The sequence below is a fragment of the Diadema antillarum genome, unplaced genomic scaffold (genome assembly GCF_040938485.1).
Source record: "Diadema antillarum isolate AM-2024a unplaced genomic scaffold, OU_Dant_1.0 seq00001725_RagTag, whole genome shotgun sequence".
Taxonomy (NCBI): Eukaryota; Metazoa; Echinodermata; class Echinoidea; order Diadematoida; family Diadematidae; genus Diadema; species Diadema antillarum.
In genome coordinates, this window is record NW_027272412.1 from 168,769 (window position 1) to 191,620 (window position 22,852).

The window sequence follows — 22,852 nt, forward strand, 5'->3', positions numbered from 1 at the left end:
CGTTCGCCTGTGACTTGCGAGTGCGCGGTTGTTTGTGAATTCATTCGAAAAGTGAACCTTCTGCTAATTGAAAGGTGGTGAAGTGCGGTACCAAATCTGATTACATCACCGTAATCGTCTCTAACCAAATTAGTAAAGACCTCCCAATATTGTAACAGCATATCTTACAATTGCTTGAAACCATATTTGTCACAAAGCCGATTTTGGGGGGATTTTTTTTTTTTTTTTTTTTTTTTGCAATGTTCACCGATGTTTACGCTGCTAATCATTGCCGCCCAACAACGCAACGGTTCATGCAGCACGTTTTACACATTTAGGCTAGGCGCGAACAATTTGAGGCAACTTGATAGGCCCAAGGCAGCAGCAGCTCTCCCCCGAGCTCGCCCAATTTTAGCGAATTATCTTTTTAGATAATACTGAATCAATACCTAATATGAAGCTGTACACTACAAGCTTCTAAACACGATTTAAAATATGCTACAAAATAAATACAGCACTTACCCTCAAAATTTTTGATAAATTTGTCGAGGCCCCACTCAGAAAGCTTGTCATCCACAAACTCCATTTTGATCAAGTACGTACTAACGTACGTACGTTGTGGCGCTCGCTAGGGTAGATGCGTTACATTGATACGCTCAGCATACACTCGACTCCTCACGGATCGTGCGATCGAGTACGCTTTTGCTCTCTGCGCGCGCCGTCATCTTGCTCTTTGCGTGCAGCGCGCAGACAAGAGCCAATCACGTTTCAAAGAAGTGTTGACAAGACGGTTCTAGCTAAAGCGTAAAAACGATTGACTCGATTGTAGTCAAATTTGCTTGAAAGTTGATAGAATTCTAGTCAAAATAACTAGAATTTAGTTGAAAAAATATGAACCAAAAATCTAGTCACAAAATGACTAGATATTTTTAAGAGTGTATAGTGGGATGATGCTGATACTTGTACCGTACGCCTCTGTCATCTTAGGAAGAATTATAATCGAGACAATGTAATGATGACAGAAGATGTTGCAGGATGCCGGCTGGTGGGAAGCTTTCAACCTTGGTCTTCTTCAGCAGCTTTATTGTCTGCTAAGCAGACGTGTGTGTTACTTGGGTGTCTTGTGGCTGTCTGTGGCGGGATGAGAGTGATCATGTTCCTCTCATCCCGCCACAGACAGCCACAAGACACCCAAGAAACACACATGTCTGCTTAGCAGACAATAAAGCCGAAGAAGACCGAAGGTTAAAAGCTCCCCACCAGCCGGCATCCTGCAACATCTTCTGTCATCATTACATTGTCTCAATTATAAATACATGTACATATATATATATATATAGGACCCCTCTCCACCCCTCTCCCCTGGGTTCCAAGGAGGGGGGGCACCCCTGATTCCGCCATGAACAAACTTGAAACTACAGTCATCAATGTACTAACTCATAGCTCTATCACTTCAGGTTCTAGAGAAGAAGATTTTGAGAGATTCCTTTAATAATTTTGGGGGATTTGGGCCCCCCTGGGGGCCCCAGGTGGGGCACAGTGCCCACTTGAACAAATTGAGATCCTATCTGCCACGGATGCTACCTAAGTTTGGTGAAAATTGGTCACGGGGTTCTCAAGGAGATGAAAATGTAAAAAGTTTACGCATGACACATGGCACACGACGGACACTGGACGAAGAGTGATTGCAATAGCTCACTGAGCCTTTGGCTCAAGTGAGTTAATGATGTATAACTCAATTCAGTTGACTCTCCTAACCTAACTACACGTAACTATAACTATCACTGAAGGTGATTAATACCTCACTCCAGCAGCTCAGAATTCTATTTAAAAAGAATTCAAAACCAGGGTTTGATAGAAAGGTTCTGTGTGTGTGTTCGTGTGTGTGTGTGTATGTGTGTGTGTGTGTGTATTACTGAAAAACCAAAAAAAATGTGTATGTGTGTAGTACCTTGTGAGTTTGATCAGGTCCACCCTTCCTGTACATCCCAAGTTTATGTAGAAATCCCTAAATGTCACAAGATTTGTAAAATTGTGGTTACCATGGCAACCCTTTGCCTGGCTGTCACATTGAAAATGCATTTCCAGGTTGTTTCATGTACAACACCTATCGGTCATTCAACTAGACAAACATGTTTACGGGTAGGGATAACGAGACAAAAAGTGCGAGTGAGTGAGCGAGAGAGAAAGCGAGAGTGAGAGAGAGAAAGTGCTAGGACAGGTGTAAATGTTTTACAAGTCGCGCCATCGATGACCGAGAGGAGTTCATTTATTTTTGCATGTCAATTAATGTAGAAAGAAAAGACAGGAAATAGCTCCAGTTCCGGGAGAGTGCGGTATAGGTGTTTTCGTTCAAGTCCTTTTAGTTGTATCAAATATTCCAGATGCCTCGAAAAGGAGTGTCGTAGTCGAGTAGCAATTTAACAGTAGAGTTGGATCTTTTCGTGGCAGACACCATTTTGATTTCACCGAGAGAACATTGAGTTAGCTCCGTGATGGCAGAAAACCAACCTGCCACACCCAGGCGCCAGTTGGCAAGATAATTTTGTGTCTAAGCCCAATTTCGTTTGCGGCCAGGAGCCGTCCGTCCACCTTACCGTCAGCCTGTATATTGGCTGATTTGAGTTCAGATTTTGTTTGCTGCCAGAAGGCGTATTCCAACAGCCTTTGCAGCCTTCCAGTAGCCAAGAAGAAGAGGCATTTTGGTTATATTACACCGGTCATTGGTAAGTTAAATTGCGATTTTATTTCTGCTTTGTCGTGTGTAAGGATGTGAATGTGTTTCAGGGCACCACATATAGCCCCGGAGAACCCCGTGAATAAGGGATAAAGTATATTATAATGGTGTACAGTTTTTGAAAACGATGCGGTGATGTTTGATAAGCTATGCACTGTTATATTTCCAATGCTTGAAACATTTCATTATGTGAATTTTGTATGTTAATTGGATAATAATGCAGTTCTCAAATTTTCACTGTGATGTCAGGATTTTAAGCTGAGAATGTTTTTGTGTGTGTGGTTAGAACACACCCCATTGGTATATGTTGCATTTAAATAATTTTGTAGATGGCGCCGAGGCCGAGGTCGAATCTACTCCCAGGCCGACGCATTCGCAGCAGAGCGACTGTGCCCGCCCCTCGCTAGGGAGAACTTTTGACGCCAATGAATACGGAACGCGGGTCCCTCGCGAGACTTTGGAGCTGGAACAGCAACCTCGCATACAAGGACGCTCCACCCACGAATCAGTTATGTTCTGGAAGCGAATAGTTTGACAATTAAGGTGACTCTGTGGACAACGCAGGTGAGCGATGAACCTGGCGGGTGCATGACACCCTGTTGATATGATTGGTTATGACGAGGAAGTGTCGCCGAAGTAGAGAGGTGAAGGTCATGTTAAATTGGTAAAAGGATGAATATGATGTACACATAATTCGAATGTTGGTATTTATACACTCCATGATAGTTGCGGGTTAACACAGAACCCGGATGTAAACGGAAGCAGTGTAATTGAAGGCAAGTGTTATAACCGCGGTAAACCGTCGTGCGTGCAGGCTGGTCATCTCAGGATCAGCACTACGGTGGTGTGAACCATATAGTGTTGCGCTTGATAGCAGATAGTGTATTGTCAGGGATAACGAATTAATAGTGAAGCTGTTATAATTATTCTGAAGAAGTGTCAAGCCAAAAGTACAGGTGGAACCGGACCAAGACAGGGTCCCGTTCACATGGTTGTCGAATATAAGAGTATTGTAATTTAATTTATCTTGCTCAGAATTTTGATTTTGCATTTTATGTTGGTCACAACTCCTTGATTTCAGTCCTGTAAATACTCCACAAATGCTTATATTAAAGTGTACATTAAAGTGAATGGCACGAGTGTGATTGAGTATTATTTAAGTCCGCCCATGTGACATTTTCTGGGGGCTTGTCCGGGAGTATAACTCGTGCCATTCGAAGTCACATGGGTATATAAACGGAGAAAACAGAGTAAAGAAAAAGGTTGAGGAAAACTTGTGATTTTTTTTGTTTCCTCTACATTTGTATGTATGTACTATCTATGTATGTACCTATGTATGTACTATCTATAGGTGCACCGTTGTATATTCATTGTGTACATGATCTGAACTGATCTGAATACAATTTTGTATTATAAGTGCTCAGGTAATTCAGAATGGAGCTAGCTAAGTTAACTGAAATTGGAGAAAAGTTCGGATTCAGTGGAGAGGAGCTTAGGCAGTTTGTTACAGACGAGCAAAAGAGACTCAGAGAGGAAAGAGCGGACATGTTAGAGTTAAGGCGACAGGAAAGAGAAACAGCCGAGCTACAATTGGCGATAGCGCGTGAAAAGCAAACCAAAAGCGAATCAAGTTCTAATGGGTGCAAAGCTCGATCTCCAAAATTGCCTCCATTTCAGGAAGACAAAGATAACATAGATGCCTATCTACAGCGGTTCGAACGATATGCCAAAAATCAAAACTGGCCAACTACAGACTGGGCACTCAACTTAAGCACACTGCTTACAGGTAAGGCTCTTGATGTCCACTCTAGATTGTCAAGTGCGGAATCCAATGATTATGACACTTTGAAACATGCACTCTTGAAATCCTTTCAGCTCACTGCAGAAGGATTTCGCTCCAAGTTTTTTTCAGGCAAACCGACAACAGGAGAAACGGCATCCCAGTATGCAAACCGACTAGAGAACTACTTGAACAGGTGGGTAAGCCTCTCTGGTATAGAGCACACCTTCGAGGAGCTGGCAGATCTACTCCTCCGGGAGCAGCTCATCAGTGGGTGTCATCGAGAGCTGGCCATCTTCCTGAAGGAACGGCAGCCCGAGACTTCGAAGGACGTGGTGAAACTAGCTGAGCAGTACTTAGACGCCAGAGGAGGCACCTTCAAACCACCCCCACCGGCACAAAGGAACATCCAGACACACGTGGGACAGATGCCACGGAGCAACACCAGACCTGAAGGTAAAATCCCTCCAAATAACATTTCAGGAAATAGGCCCCCATCTCAACCCAAATGTTACAACTGCCACCAACACGGTCACCTTGCCCGTGATTGTACAAAACAGGGAAACAGAGGCAAAACGTGTTTCATATGCCACAAACCAGGTCACATTGCTAACTATTGTCCTTTCTCCCCCATGAAATCGGCAGGTCTAGTCCTCGCCCAGGATCCAGAGCAAGGAAACCCCCCTATCTCGGAACACAACCTGGCTTCATTGGAACCCGATCAGGTAGAACCAAATCCACATACTCCCTGTCAATGTCCAGCTTGCACTAACACAAAGGTCAAAATTGAGGCTTCTTGTATGATGGTTCGGATGCCACTCAATGCCCCCAAGCTAGAATCCACCACAGACCATATCCAATTCAAATGTGGACACTCCTTGCCGTTGATGAGTGCAGCATGCACCAAAGAACATGTGGTCAGACAAATGCCAGTTACTAACGGACTAGTCAATAACAATCAAATTTCTGTTCTCAGAGACAGCGGCTGCAGCGGAGCTGTCATTAAACAAGATCTTGTCCAGCCAACCCAAATGACAGGTGAAGAAAGTACTTGCGTGCTGATTGACGGCACAGTGAAAACTCTCCCCGTCGCTAGAATAGATGTAGACACTCCCTTCTACGTAGGAAAAGTTAACGCATTGTGCATGAAAACTCCACTCTATGACCTGATTTTAGGTAACCTACCCGGAGTAAGAGAACCAGACAACCCAGATCCTGACTGGACGGCTACACCAATGCCTGTCGGCGCAGTACAGACGAGAGCCCAGGCTCAACGAGACGGTAAGCCATTTCGTCCTCTCAGAACCCCACACCCAATGGAAGATATCGTGACTCCAACAGCTCTCAAAGAGGCACAACAGAAGGATGAAACATTACACCGCCTGCGAGAACTCGCCGATACTCGTTCAGAGAAGGTAAGTCGCAATAACGGTCTCTCTTCCTTCTTTTACAAAGACGGAATGCTGTATCGCTCATTCCACTCTCCCCAAATGGACCCCGACACAACAATCACACAAGTGGTAGTACCAAAACAATACCGCAAACAGGTTATGCAAACAGCCCATGAAAATATACTCGGAGGGCATCAAGGTACCAAAAAGACAACAGAAAAGATACTTACCAATTTCTTTTGGCCCGGTATGAACTCTGACATTACCAGGTACTGTAGATCGTGTGACGTCTGCCAACGTACACTATCAAAAGGTCGTGTAACCAAGGTCCCACTCGGAAAAATGCCGCTCATCGAAGTCCCCTTCGAACGCATTGCTGTAGACATAGTTGGACCAATACACCCAATGACTGACCAGAAAAATAGGTACATACTTACCGTTATTGATGTTGCTACTAGGTACCCCGAGGCAATCCCACTCCCAAGCATCGAGACAGAAAGAGTTGCAGAAGCCCTAGTGAGCATCTTCACCAGAGTCGGAATCCCCAAGGAAATGCTGACCGATCAAGGGACTCAGTTCACATCTGATCTCATGAAAGAGGTAAGCAAATTACTCTCCATCAAACACTTCACTACATCCCCATATCACCCTGCCGCGAATGGACTAGTTGAGCGCTTCAATGGCACTCTAAAACAAATGTTGAAACGTATGTGCGCTGAAAACCCAAAAGACTGGGACAGGTACATTACTCCCCTTCTATTCGCAGTGAGAGAAGCACCACAAGAGAGCATGGGGTTCTCCCCGTTCGAGCTTCTTTACGGCCGGAAGGTACGCGGACCCCTCGACATCCTGAGAGAACTCTGGACAGGAGAAGCCGAAACAGGTGAGACCAAGTCTACTTACCACTATGTACTTGATCTCCGAAACAGGATCGACGAGACATGCCGCAACGCCCACACTCAACTTCAGAAATCAGCAAACAGGTATGCAAAATACTACAATCAGAAGGCAAAACACAGGGAGCTACAAGTCGGAGACAAGGTACTCCTACTCCTACCAACTGACAGGAACAAGCTCCTTCTACAATGGAAGGGCCCCTTTGACGTGATCTCCAAAATCAGCTCCATGGACTACAGGATCGACCTCAACGGGAAACCAAAGGTGTTCCACATCAATCTTCTGAAAAAGTATCACGCTAGAAATGATGTTCCCTCTATTTCAGATGCCGAAGCTGCTTGTACCGCCGTGATCGAATGCGAAGAGCAAAATGATGACGAGGAAGAAACGCAGCAACCACTAACTAACACATCTCTCCTACAGCCTTTCCCATTTCAGGCGAAAGAGTCACTTGACGATGTCTCAATTAACTCAACCCTTTCCTCCCCACAGAAAGAACAGGTCAACGAACTCCTCAACGAGTACAAAGACGTCCTGTCTGATCTTCCCGGTCGAACCACGTTAGGCGAACACCACATCAAACTCAAAGGAAATGAACACCTGAAGAGTAAACCATATCCCATTCCCCACTCTCTTAGAGACACAGTCAGAGAAGAGGTAAAAACCATGCTATCGCTCGGAGTAATTGAGCCATCAGAAAGCCCCATTGCCTCCCCCATAGTACTGGTTAAAAAGCCCGATGGCAGCAACCGGTTTTGTGTAGACTTCAGAAAACTCAATAAAGTGACTGTATTTGATGCTGAACCCATACCAGATCAAGATGAACTCTTCACAAAAGTCGCCCATGCAAAGTTCTTCACCAAAATAGATCTCAGCAAAGGATACTGGCAGGTACCCATGGCTGCCGAATCCAAACCACTAACCGCTTTTCTTACCCCCGATGGTCTCTTTCAGTTCACAATGATGCCCTTCGGCTTAGTGAACGCTCCCGCCTCCTTCAGTCGACTGATGAGGAGACTGCTAGACCGACTCGGAGGAACGGTGAACTACATCGACGACATCCTCATCTATTCGACCACGTGGGAAGAACACCTACGTACACTCACAGAACTCTTCAGACGACTACGAGCCGCAAAGCTCACTGCTAGACCAAGTAAGTGCTTCATCGGACAGACAAGCGTCGAATTCCTAGGACATGTGATCGAACACGGACAGGTAAGACCCCGCCCTGAAAAACTCAAAGCCATCCAAGAGGTAAGTCAGCCTCAGACCAAACGAGAGCTCAGATCCTTTCTAGGTATGGCGAACTACTACCGGAAGTTCATTCCGAACTACGCCGCCGTCGCCGCACCACTCACAGACAGGACCAGAAATGCTGAACCAAACAAGGTAAAATGGGAAACGAGCCAAGAGCAGGCCTTCACAACACTGAAGGAAAAACTTTCTAACCCCCCTATCCTTCATTTGCCAGATTTGTCACAGGACTTCATCCTCAGGACAGACGCCTCCAACGTTGGACTAGGAGCAGTCCTCCTCCAAACACACCAAGACGAACGATTTCCAGTCTCCTACGCGAGCCGAAAACTGCTTCGACGAGAACAAGCATACTCAACCATAGAACGTGAGTGCTTAGCTGTAGTTTGGGCAGTAAAGAAGTTCGAACCATACTTGTACGGCAGACAATTTGTGCTAGAAACCGACCACCACCCACTAGTGTACATGAACAAGGCTAGCCCTGCAAATGGGAGGCTAATGCGTTGGATTCTGGCTTTGCAACCCTACAGATTCCGTGTGGAAGCTATCCGCGGCAGCGAGAATGTTGGCGCAGACCTACTAAGCCGGCTGTAGAGAGAAAGATAGTGTTATAAGTAATTTCTTTTAATTATGAAATGCATTTTTCGAAAGGGGGAGTGAAATGTCACATTGAAAATGCATTTCCAGGTTGTTTCATGTACAACACCTATCGGTCATTCAACTAGACAAACATGTTTACGGGTAGGGATAACGAGACAAAAAGTGCGAGTGAGTGAGCGAGAGAGAAAGCGAGAGTGAGAGAGAGAAAGTGCTAGGACAGGTGTAAATGTTTTACAAGTCGCGCCATCGATGACCGAGAGGAGTTCATTTATTTTTGCATGTCAATTAATGTAGAAAGAAAAGACAGGAAATAGCTCCAGTTCCGGGAGAGTGCGGTATAGGTGTTTTCGTTCAAGTCCTTTTAGTTGTATCAAATATTCCAGATGCCTCGAAAAGGAGTGTCGTAGTCGAGTAGCAATTTAACAGTAGAGTTGGATCTTTTCGTGGCAGACACCATTTTGATTTCACCGAGAGAACATTGAGTTAGCTCCGTGATGGCAGAAAACCAACCTGCCACACCCAGGCGCCAGTTGGCAAGATAATTTTGTGTCTAAGCCCAATTTCGTTTGCGGCCAGGAGCCGTCCGTCCACCTTACCGTCAGCCTGTATACTGGCTGATTTGAGTTCAGATTTTGTTTGCTGCCAGAAGGCGTATTCCAACAGCCTTTGCAGCCTTCCAGTAGCCAAGAAGAAGAGGCATTTTGGTTATATTACACCGGTCATTGGTAAGTTAAATTGCGATTTTATTTCTGCCTTGTCGTGTGTAAGGATGTGAATGTGTTTCAGGGCACCACATATAGCCCCGGAGAACCCCGTGAATAAGGGATAAAGTATATTATAATGGTGTACAGTTTTTGAAAACGATGCGGTGATGTTTGATAAGCTATGCACTGTTATATTTCCAATGCTTGAAACATTTCATTATGTGAATTTTGTATGTTAATTGGATAATAATGCAGTTCTCAAATTTTCACTGTGATGTCAGGATTTTAAGCTGAGAATGTTTTTGTGTGTGTGGTTAGAACACACCCCATTGGTATATGTTGCATTTAAATAATTTTGTAGATGGCGCCGAGGCCGAGGTCGAATCTACTCCCAGGCCGACGCATTCGCAGCAGAGCGACTGTGCCCGCCCCTCGCTAGGGAGAACTTTTGACGCCAATGAATACGGAACGCGGGTCCCTCGCGAGACTTTGGAGCTGGAACAGCAACCTCGCATACAAGGACGCTCCACCCACGAATCAGTTATGTTCTGGAAGCGAATAGTTTGACAATTAAGGTGACTCTGTGGACAACGCAGGTGAGCGATGAACCTGGCGGGTGCATGACACCCTGTTGATATGATTGGTTATGACGAGGAAGTGTCGCCGAAGTAGAGAGGTGAAGGTCATGTTAAATTGGTAAAAGGATGAATATGATGTACACATAATTCGAATGTTGGTATTTATACACTCCATGATAGTTGCGGGTTAACACAGAACCCGGATGTAAACGGAAGCAGTGTAATTGAAGGCAAGTGTTATAACCGCGGTAAACCGTCGTGCGTGCAGGCTGGTCATCTCAGGATCAGCACTACGGTGGTGTGAACCATATAGTGTTGCGCTTGATAGCAGATAGTGTATTGTCAGGGATAACGAATTAATAGTGAAGCTGTTATAATTATTCTGAAGAAGTGTCAAGCCAAAAGTACAGGTGGAACCGGACCAAGACAGGGTCCCGTTCACATGGTTGTCGAATATAAGAGTATTGTAATTTAATTTATCTCGCTCAGAATTTTGATTTTGCATTTTATGTTGGTCACAACTCCTTGATTTCAGTCCTGTAAATACTCCACAAATGCTTATATTAAAGTGTACATTAAAGTGAATGGCACGAGTGTGATTGAGTATTATTTAAGTCCGCCCATGTGACACTGGCAAACACAAAAATCAGGTCTCGCACCTCTACACCTAAATGTCATCATGTCCACCTAATTAGATTTCAATTGCTTCAAATTGTGGAAGTACAATAGTGCACTCAAAAAAAATATGCAGTTACCATGGCAACACCTTGTCGGGCACAAACCCAAAGAGTGTCTTGCATAACTACATCGATACACATACCAAAATTAGTTTGCTCTACAAGGTTTGGAAAAGATTGTGATTACCATAGCAATGCTTTCTCCAACAAACACAAAAGACATGTCTTGAACATCTACACCTCAAATGTCATCATGTACCCAAGTTTCATCTAAATTGCTTCAAAACTGTAGGAGTAGTTTGCAATGCAAGATTTGCAATGGACCGCCCAACCGACCACACACTGATTCCTATATACCCCCTTATACACTTTGTGTATGCGGGTGTATATTGGAAAGAAAGCACACAACTCTGGAAAAGTGTATACATGTACATGTACCGTATTTTCTCTCAGAGAAAAGAGGCTCTGAGGTATTAGGGTCTATTCAAACACTTTGTACCAAGCCATGATCTGTGCAGTGAATGGGACAAAAACCAGGATGTGAAACTTCATAGCAACAATAAAGGGATTAGCAGATCAGGCTGAAATCAACTATGACTATAATACTGGATACCAACTTTCAAAGCAGTAGCATCATCCAATCAAAAGTTATTAGAGTTGAAAGTGAAGAGCATGTAAAGGGTCTTTAAGAAATGAAAAGGGGCCTATAAGACATTCATGCACACACTATTCTACAAAAAGTGTTGTAGAAAAACTGCTAAAAACACAATTCCTATATATCTTATGATACCAAAGTACACTTGCACTGTAAAAGAATTGCTCTTTCAGGAAACATGGAAAACTCTGGATTGACTAGGTTGACTCATATCACCTATTTTGAGTCCTTGTGTAAAATCAGTGCGTGCAACTTTTGGTTTAAATAGTTTTGTGATACACAGTCACATATTGTAATCTTATTTCATAACTACACCAACTTGAAATATAATCTGCTTATCATATTCATTATTTTGAATTCAAGAGTTTTTTTTTAATCATCTTCATTAGTTTTTTAGTTCATGTAATTTACACATATAAAGTTGCTATCAGGATAGATGAATATCAGAATTAGGGGGAAAAAAGCCATGACTGTATTATGTATTATGTTGTCTTTTTCTTCTTCATGTTTTGTCCTTTTCAGAAAAGTGAGATATACTCTTTGCAGTCCCTTTTTGATATGCTGAGTGTGGACAAATGAAAATCAAATCATATTAGTCATTGTACTTGAGAGGACATTGTATACAATGTATCAAAGGGCAAATCAATGCGCAGATACAAAGATACAGTGTACTTAATACAAACATCGACAACAACACTCTAATTTGATAAAACTCTTTAATGATATAAGTGATCAATACACCATGGTAGAATTATCTTTTAAACAAATGAAATCATATACTGAAGATAATGCAATAAAGTTATGATTACATTGGTGAGGTGCAGTGTTTCAAAGCATCGCACATGTGCTTTCAAGGGAAATGATTGCGACTGATGAGGTTCATTTCTATCCACCTGAGAACACTTTTCTTCCATTTAATGACATTTGGGACATAGTGTACAGTGGTGTACAGTGTAATCTCATTATAACGAAGTCCTGGGTACCTGCAGTTTTCTTCTGTTTTATCAAAATTATGTCATAACTGGACATATAAACAGTAAAAACAGAGCGGATAACGTTGGGGCCTGAATTTTTATTTTGTTGTAACTGGAATTTCGTCATAACCGTTTCCCTTACAATGGGAGTGCAATGTACAGTACCCACCTATGGTATCTGAATGAATCACTCTAAACTGTTCCGAAGGGTATTATATTTTGTAAATGTATGTACATTTTTACACACAAAATTTTTCATTTCATTAGGGGACCTGACATACCTGCAAACTGAATTGTCACAATTTCATCTCTGTGTAAAAAAAGGAAACAAACATGAGTCCAAAATAAGCCAGATGAAGTAAACTTCATGACAGATATCAGGGCACTGAGTATACATTCTATGTGACAGGATCACTATGTCAGTTATTGGAATAAACAGCTTTAGGATTTTGCAAAAGAAGATTTTATAAAGTCACTGGAACCATGTTTTCTTAGATGCATAAAGTCTTGGGACAGACATAACAGCCAAAGGGCACAATATGTTTAAGAAAAGGTTGCCTTCAAACTTGTTAGTCATCCCAGAGTGGTCTGAAAGTAAGATGTACATGGTGCCTCTTTTTTACCATCTGAACATGTTAAAGCTTTTTATAGCATCAAGTATCATATACCAAGGAGATACCTCCTTGCATATAATAAGCCTCACTCCTGCACAGGTCAAGTCATTTGTCACACATAATGATATAAACTAATGACAGGCTTGCTGTTTCAGTCCAGAAGGTGAATGTAGTTCCCCACGACTTCCATTCCACATTGCAAAACTCGTCAATTCTTGTCCACTTTGGATGCAAAGTTTATGAGCTCTTCTGTCCCACACCAGCGAGTGCCTCAAGTCCCTGTACATGCATTTCCAGTAAAGAGTACAAGAGGCATTATGAATTCATCATTAAACAACAAACAAAAATTATGGGTGCATGTCGCGAGTTCAACACACATGAATCATACATCCCAAGAGTCATACAGCCCATGAGTTCGACACTAAGCAAACAAGGCCCACAAGACCGTCACACTGAGCCCTGTGTTGTAATGTCAAACTCATGGGTTGCATGACTCATGGGTGTTGGTCTTGTAGGATGACCCCACAATTACACACTATGTCATTACCTCTGCATAGTTATGTCAAATCCACAGGCCTTATGAAAACTAATATGTATCTGCGTGTATAATAGAGATTTGAGATTCATCAAATTGCTACCACCTGATGTTCACCGATTTTGTTATCAAATACAATTGTAGATCACGATTGTGAACAAGGTATTTTTTATTCTTGCATGGGGAACCCTCTAGCCTGGACAAATGAATGTTTTAGTACATTATACACTTTATTTACTACCACAAATGGAAAATGCTCTTTCATGCACAATTCTAGCCAATATACACTTCAAATGAATACATGTTGTAATTCACTCTAGTGCAATTCTATTTCACTGATGATTTCAGCCTCAGTGAAAAAAAACAAAAACAAAACAAAACCTGTGTCTGTTGTGCATACACACTGTTTAACTTATGTAGAGGGAAACATTGTCATTCAACATGGTCGACATGACTGAAAATTTTAGCTTGTTATAACTGGTACCTTGTAGTAAATGTGCTACATACGAGACCAGCTAAATACAGTAATGGAACAGAGGGACAGCCAAATTTACCTTGTTAAAAGGGGTAGGCCTATTCATTGGGCTCATTCTAATGGGTTTCACTGTACATGTACCTGTGTATAGTGCATTCTACATGTAGATCATGCACAACAATGTAAGTACATGTAATTGTACATCATACCAAGAAAATGTGTGTACAGTGCACTCCCGTTATAACGAACACGGTTATAAAGAAATTCCGGTTACAACGAAGTAAAACTTCAGGCCGCAACATTATCCATTCTATTTTTTTTCATTGTTTATTTGTTCGGTTATGACGAAATTTCGATATAACGAAAGAAAATGGCCAGTCCCGAGGACTTTGTTATAACAGGAGTCCACTGTAATCATTCCATTATCAGATTAAGAAAAAAATTGAAAATCTGACAACCACTTACATGTGTAGTAACAGAAAGATACTTTGTGCAAGGTGTACAAAGAGCAGAATACAGTGTATATCAACATAGTGTTGAATCTTTACACATTTCAATGGGCACGGGTATTGCAGTCTAATACTCATGTACACACACACACATATATACAGTAAACCTCCCTTCAGTTGACATCGCATAAGTCGACAACTCGCTTATGTCGACATGGCAGAAAAATCCTGATTTTTCCCTCTCTATTCCTTGAAAATTTTAGTCTTATTTGACATTTATAAGTCGACAACTTGCGTATAATGACATGATTTTCAGTGTCAACTGCGTTTAAATGTGTTTAAATTCCTTCGCCTAAGTCTACATAATTTTTTGCTCAAATTCCTATTGCCATACTCTGAAACAGTTCAGTTGTTCTCACGCTACAATTTGCAGCACTACCGACCACTCGCTAATTCGCAACAGTGTACGGCGCAGTACCATTCGCGCCATGCATTTGTTGTCTTGTACGCCTGAATTTAAGGGCATACACTCATACACACTTGAGTACTAGTACCCAAGGTACATGTCGTTAACTTTCTCTTTCCCTCTCGAGCCTCTCTCTGAGTGCTTGTGTCTCTGTGTATTGTATGGTGCAGGTGTAATATATCAGTGTGATGTATGGTGCAAACGTGGAGCTCAAGCTGCGTGGTCCAATGAGGGTGCAGCGGGAAATTGCTCTTTAACAATTTTTTTCTTGCTTTTTTGTCGTTTTTAAAATTACACTTTGGGATGTACACTTGACTTCTAAGTTCAGTAAAAAACATATTTTGTGTGGTGACAGTCAGTAATGTATACAATTTTGTCAAATATACATACACTGTATATCATGCTTCCTCTCTGCACGCTCATCGTTTGTTCACACAGTTTGTAGGGATATGTTTGTTATAGGTGATGTTCATTAATATATTGCAAAACTTTGTTCATCCGCAAATGAAGTAAGGTTCGATCGATATTCTGAAGATTCGTTATTCTAAAAACATATTAATTTTGGATACCTACATCCTAGTAGAATGATGTTTAACATGAAATCAGCCCTTTCGTTAATCCGAATATTCCTGAAATCTTTGAAGGCTTTTGTAGCGGTAGAATGTTGGGTGGTAGAAGGCTTAATGGTGCACCCTGTCCCTATGTTTTGGCAAGCATGTTCTCGCCATTCCCTTGAGAACAAAAAGTTATGGCAACTCAGGAGAAGAAATTTATAGATATTTTAATTCAGTCGGCACTGAAAATCATGTCGACAGAATCATACAAAATCGAACACAAGTCTTTTCAGCACATGCATTTGAATTTAAACCACAAAGTTGCATGCAATTTTGGGAATTTGCATTTGATAATTTGACATTGGCATCATAACTTTTTCAAGTTAGTTAAAAACATAAAGTTTCTAAAAATGGGTCCAGGTTTCAAATCCCGCTCTCTCAAAATCTCTTTAGAGATTTCCCAATCGGTGCATTGTTGTCACTAATCTGCACGTGATTTATGCATAAAATACAATACGATCGTTGCCAAGATACACTAGGCATGTTTCGATGGTAAAAGGAGTGAGATTTGGATAGCGATCCAAATCATTTATGTCTACAAAATGTTGACTTACGTGTAAGTCAACTTTTGCATAAGTCGACATGTTTTGCTCGGTCTCGATTATGTTGACTTAGGCAAGGTTGACTGCATAAATTCATTTTTTTTTTTTTGGGGGGGGGGTGTGTTTTGTGTGTGTGTGTGTGGGGGGGGGGGGGAGTTACATGCAAATCAAATGATGCACATGTTGGGCTGTATCAAATAAGCAGGATCACTACCTTTGATTTCCAATAAACTCCTGCTATTTTTTCATCCCTCTTGATTAACAGGTAGTCAAATCCAGAAGGGGCTGTTCTTCTTGCCTGTAGGTGTTAGGGGAAACAAAAGAAAGAAGAAAACAGTGCTATTGTAATTGCATTTTTAATTCAGGTATTACTGTTAAAATACTTAAATGAGTGGAAATGCAGCCACCCCACCTCCATTGTTGAACACTGCAGAAATCTGCTGCATTTCTTACTACAGTTGTACAAAACGCTGTACATCTATCAAAGTGAATAACTGCATCTTAGAGGCAATGGATTAAGTACCAAGTTTAAAATAAATCATGCAAACATTTATTTAGTATTAAAAATGACTTTGTGCTTGCTGCAGCACTTCTAGCAAGTGAATCTGAAGTACATGTACAGATAAATCCTGTTATAATGAGCTTGCTTCTATTAACAAGCAACCTCTTTTGTTTCACAAGCTGATTGTGTCGGTCCAATTTTTCATGTGTAAACCTGTGGCAGAATGGCTCTGTAGTGTTGTAACCAAGCTTAGATATACATGTACAACACGATTCTGGACATACAATACTGATAAAAGGTTTTGTTTGTGTGTGTGTGTGTAGCTTAAATGCTTCATTTTGATAAAAAATGTGTGGTTACCATGACAATGCTTTTTCTGACACTAACACAATGGTGTATTGCATATCTATACCTATACACGTGAATACATATCAAATTTGACCTTAATTGCTTGAATGCTGTGAAAGTAATATGATTCACAAGGTTTTGGTAAAATTGTGGTTACCAAAGCAATGCTTTGTCTGGTAAACACAAAAATCAGGTCTCCACACTATCATACCTCAACGCCATAATGTCCACAATGTCCTCAATATCATAATGTCATAATGCCAGAATGTCCATAAGGTCCTCAATGGTATAATTTGATTTCAATTGCATTAAAATTGAGGAAGTACATGTACAGTCTGTAGTTCACTCCACAAGATCTTCAAGAAAATATGCAGTTACCATCGCAATGCCTTGTCGGGTACAAACACAAAGTGTGTCTTGCATAACTACACCTTTATAGATCATTATACATACCATTCCAAATCTGAAATGAATTGCTTAAATACCATGGAAGTACAGTAGTTCACTCCACAAGGTTTTGGGGAAATTGTGGTTACCATCGCAATGCTTTCTCCAAGAAACACAAAAAACATGTCTTGCACATCTACACCTCAATGTCATCATGTACCGTAAGTTTCCTTGAAATTGCTCCAATCTGTAGGAGTTCGCAACGCAAGATTTGCAACGGACCACCCGACTGACCGCCCAAACAACCACACACTGATTCCTATTTGAACATGTGATAGGGATATGCATGGGTCCATTTCTTGACCTGCCACTTTCAAACATGCTACAAATGAAACATAAAAAAACTGTTTTCACACTAGCCATCCATCCCCTTTTCCATGTTGCAGCTGTAGTGAACGCTAATAGTGCATGTTACATTAAATTGCATACACACTGATGCAATATACAGGTGTATGTACCAGTAGTTGGGTGAAACGTCTTGACAATGGGAGACACAGCCACACACAAGTATGAGAGAGGAGCCCTAGGAGTAGAAAGGCAATAGAATGTGCCAATGAGCAACTCTATAACATCCACTCAATTACATAAACTAAGTGCCACATTCTGCAATCAAGTGACAACAAATCTTTTTGTCGTCAGCTACCACTGTACACTGTCATAATCACTGTTGTTTCTCCACCAACTTTGAGAGAATTAAAGGACAAGTTCACCTTCATAGACATGTGGGTTGAATGAATGCAGCAATATTAGTAGAGCACATCATTGAGAGTTTGAGGAAAGTCGGACAATCCGTTCAAAAGTTATGAATTTTTAAAGTTTCTGCTCACTCAAGGCTGGATGAGAAGAATGCGATAGCTTGTGATGTCACATGAGTACAACGATATAAAGAAAGAATAAATAAAAGTCAACATATTTTCACTTTTCTTGCATAACAAAAGAACTCTTGACTTCTCTCTTTCAGAAGGCAGGGAAGATAATATTACCCTTAACATATGTCAGTAACAAGTCGAAGAAATGTGCACTTTATTCAAAAAGTAAAGTTTTGTGAAATTCTCTTTTTATTTTCTTTATGTGGTTGTATGCATATGACATCATACACTGTAGTAGTCTTCTCATCCAGCAGTGACTACGCAGATACTTTAAAAATTCATAACTTTTGAACGGATTGTCTGATTTTCCCCAAACTTTCACAGATGTGTTTTACCTGCATTCACTCAATCCACATGTATAGGAAGGTGGACTTGTCCTTTAAATATTCAAGATCTCACACACAAATCACAGGACGAACAAGCAAATTGGCATACATTTTGTAGTACAATGTAGTCATAGCGGTGATTGCCATACCATAACCTGCCCTGCATGCATCACACAACTTCGGAAGTACATCAGCTACTAGTGTGTGAATGAAAACAACAGTATCAACATCCTGCGCTCACAAGCTCCATTATTTGTCAAAATCCAAACAAAGAGCTTGCCTCCTTCTGTTCGTATCTGTAAAACTTGTTTGATGGGACATGCACATTGTATAAAATGTAAAAATTGATTGTGTCATGAAACCAAGGGTGCTGGAAAGGGGGTGGGGATCAAACATACGCTCATCACTTTGTCAAAGCAGTAATTTCAATAATTTATAAATAATGTTTATTTCATTCATTATATTTTTTTTTACCTTGTCAGTAAGGAGGGCTATCACTAGTTGGGCAACATGATATAGGGAAAAACTCTACCATTCTTGCTTACAAAATTACAAAAATTAAAAATTGTCCCCAATACAATGCACAGTGTACTGTCTGGATTGGATTGACACGCACAAATGTCTTCATGTGCCATGTCTTTTCTCATCCATCTTTTGGTACATTTTCTCTCATTTCATGTCACTTCAACATTTCTCTTCACATTTTGAAGAAAAATGTTCTTTCAAGTGTCATGTTTATTTCTGTACATGTACATTGTACTTGTTATCTGTCCATTTTGCTGCAGTACAGTCAAACTCGGATACCTCGACGTCGGATAAGCCGAATATCACTTACCTCGGGGGCAAAATGAAAGTCCCGATTGTTCCTATGGAGTTTCCGTGTATTAAAATTCGCGTAGCTCGAAAAAGATAACTCGAAGTTCGGTTACCTCGAAGGGAATTCTAATGTCCCGATCTCTATTAACTTCTTGTTTTTCCCAGCATGTAGCTCGAATTGAAATTGCAAACATCACTCAGCATCTCCGATTAAGCGCGCGTGGACAGCGAAGACATGTCACAAATGTTTTCACATTCGATTGTAAATATTCTGAGACCAGAACAATCGCGTGCCCAATTAAGAAATACCCGATACACAGATGACAAGGAAAATCCCCAACACCTACCAACACACGTTCATGGTATGCACATAGCACCCGTGCCAATGGAGTGCTTACGATAGCACTACGCGCTGCCCCATCGGGTGCTTTTCTTTAGCCACTGTGTTTTGATTTTTGACGGAGACAGTCATACCGTGCGCGTAGATTTCTCAACCGTCGGGGCGCACCTGCTTACGTTGACAGTTATATCTTTGCCATTAATCACGCTCCACTGTCAAAACATCAATCTCCTGCGTAGTGCCTTTTTTTAAACTATTTTTTTTTTGCCTTTCACGAAGTTTTACTTCCCCAAGAACGCAAGCACTGAAACTTTTTTTTTCCAGCAATGCGATTATGAAAATCTGGAAGTATAGGCCGATCACAATGAAGAATAGAATACACAGGGCTCCGCACTAACTTTTATCAGGAAAAACATTAGAAAAACTAAATCGGTCCTACTAAACATAGAAAAATTAATATTAAGCATTATTGAAGTCATACAGATGCCCATGTCTAAAACAAATGAATAGAAAATTCAATCATCTTACTCTGTGTTTTAAGATTTGACAAATAGGCGTAGAGATTATTATAAAAGTTGATGCCCATATATTTAGGAGGTCAAAACTTACGTTTGAAATGAGAAAATAGGAGCATTTGCTGACATTTGTTAGCATCCGACATTTGTCTTAGCATTGTAAAAAGCCGAAAGTTACCGTTATTCATTTTTAAATGTAAAAGCAAACAACCGACATTCATTTTAGAATCTTACGGAGCTGAATGCTATCCTAATCCATTTCCAAACGTGAAAGCAAACATCCGCTATTTGTTTTAGCATCTAACTGAGCGGATTAATACCATTAATCATTTCCAAATGTTAAAGCAACAATCTGTTATTTATTTTTGCATCGTACGGAGCAGAATATTACCGTTATTCATTTCAAACATCCGACATTTATTTCATTATCGAACGGAGCCGAATGTTACTGCTGTCCACTTCCGAAAGTGAAATGAATCATCTGACAATTATTTTATCATCGCACGGAGCCGAATGTTACTGTTTTTCATTTTTGAACGTCAAGGCAGACATCAGACATTTTGCACTATCAAACGTATACAAAACTGTAGCTGAATGTTACTGATATTTATTTCGAAATGTACCATAGCAAATATCCAATATTTTTGTTTATCATCGTATGGAGCAGAATGTTACTGCTGTTCACTTCCAAACATGCTAAACGTAAAAGCAATCATTCGACATGTATTTTAGCATCTTCCGGAACTGAATGCCATTGACATTTACTTTCGAACGTAAAAGCACACATCCGGCATTTATTTTATCAGCGTACGGAGTTGAATATTATTGTTATTCGTTTCAGAACATCAAAGCAAACATTCGACATTTATTTTAGCATCTTCCGGAGCTAAATGTTATTGCAATTTACTTTCGAACGTAAAAGCAAACATCCAGCATTTATTCTATCATCGTAAGGAGTTGAATATTATTGTTACTCTTTTCCGAACGTCAAAGCAAACAACAAACATTAATTTTACCATTAAACGCAGCTGAATGTTACTGTTATTCATTTCGAAATTTAAAAGCAAACATCAGACAGTTATTTTAGCATCATATGGACATGATGGAGCAGAATATTTATTTCAGCGTCTTCCGGAGCCGAATGTTATCCTTATTCATTTCTGAACGCAAAATCAAATATCTAACATTAGTTTTAGCATCATACGGAGCTGAGTCTTATCGTTATTCATTTCCAAAAGTATGAGCAAACATCCGACATTTATTTTAGTATCATACCGAGTCGAATATTACCGTCATTTATTTCCACAATTAAACGCAAACCTCTGACATTTATTTTAGCATCTTACGGAGCCGATTGTTACCGCTGTTCATTTTCAAAAGTAAAGGCAAACATCCGACTTTTTTTTTTTTTTTTTTTTGGTGGCGCGATCGGGCCACCAAAATCTTTATTTCTGAAATTTTGATTTCATTTCCGATTTTCACTCAATTCATTCATATAAAAGTTGATTCAATTCCAATTGACAAGCATGCAAACAATCAGTAGGCACTATAACAGACACCATGTTGAACATCGATAAACGTCGAACATCGATAAACATCGGATAAGTCGAAGAAAATTCGACGTACGCGTACCTCGAAATTCGCGTACGTCGAACCATTTTCTTCAGTCCCGACGGATTCGAGGTATCCGAGTTTAACTGTATTTAGAAGTTGTTCAATTTCGCTACTAAAGTTGCACAATTTGTTGTGAAAACATGTGTGTCTCATAACCACTTTAGTGTTGGTACTTATGATTTGTTTGCTGAGGTGTTAAGCTCACATGATGGTGGCAATGATTTTGATTCTGAATGTTTTGGCAAAGGACTTTTGATTTGATTAGGGATAGTAAGCAAATAATCAACATTGGTGAAGGTGATGGGACACACTATCACTTCCGAGGTGATCTGGATGTAGCTGCACTTCGGAAAGATAGCGTACACATTTAGATTGCCAAGGAAGTGATAGTTTGTCTCATTGCCTGAAACTAAAAGTTGATTATTTGCTTTATATTCCACATCTAGGGTCCTAGAAATTCCCATTTTATTCCACATCTGAAACCGTTTTAGCTGTCTTTAGGTATCCTTAGGGCTTAGGTTACGTGTGCACGTAGATGACAAAACAATTTCAAAACAATTAATTTGCTGCGCCACCGCGCGGCACCGAAGTGAAAATGCGTTGCACTGTGTACTATCCAGTGACCAAGGTCACATGATAGTCCACAGTGCAACGCACTTTTATTTCGCGCGTACTCATCTTGCGTTAGGACTGTGTGGACTGTGTGGATATCAGCGAAACAAAAGGGACTATCAACACAGAGTGTAATGAACTTTTCTTCTCAGGTGATGTGATGGGCAAAACTACGCTTCATTACGTGATCAGCTTTGGACCAATCCTTTTGCAACATTCTTAGTATGTGGAATATAATAATTCCTAATGCTGGTGTCAAACACTCCTTTTTTCCTTTTTTCCTTTTTTCCTTTTTTCCTTTTTTACTATTCCCTTCTCGCCTGTCACTCTTTTTCTCCTCCCCATGAATGAGCAAAAACAAAGAAACAAACAAAAAACAAAACAAACAAACAAGCACACAAAAACACTGACACACACCAGGATGAAATGCTATAGCATATAATTATGTCTCTTGAGGCAAGATATTTATGATAATGAATAAGAAGAAAATAAGTGATACTGATAGTGAACATTAACTTGGTAATAATTTTCATGAAAGATGC

The 22,852-nt window shown here is 40.6% G+C and overlaps 1 protein-coding gene across 1 annotated transcript; it reads left to right on the forward strand.

Annotated features, from left to right (window-relative positions):
* The first annotated feature begins 4,150 nt into the window (after window positions 1–4,150).
* LOC139711883 (uncharacterized) lies at window positions 4,151–6,474 on the forward strand. The gene is made up of 2 exons (XM_071623731.1): window positions 4,151–5,911; window positions 6,346–6,474. Exons 1-2 carry the CDS (start codon window positions 4,151–4,153, stop codon window positions 6,472–6,474), a joined length of 1,890 nt encoding a protein of 629 aa, XP_071479832.1.
* The last annotated feature ends 16,378 nt before the right edge of the window (window positions 6,475–22,852 follow it).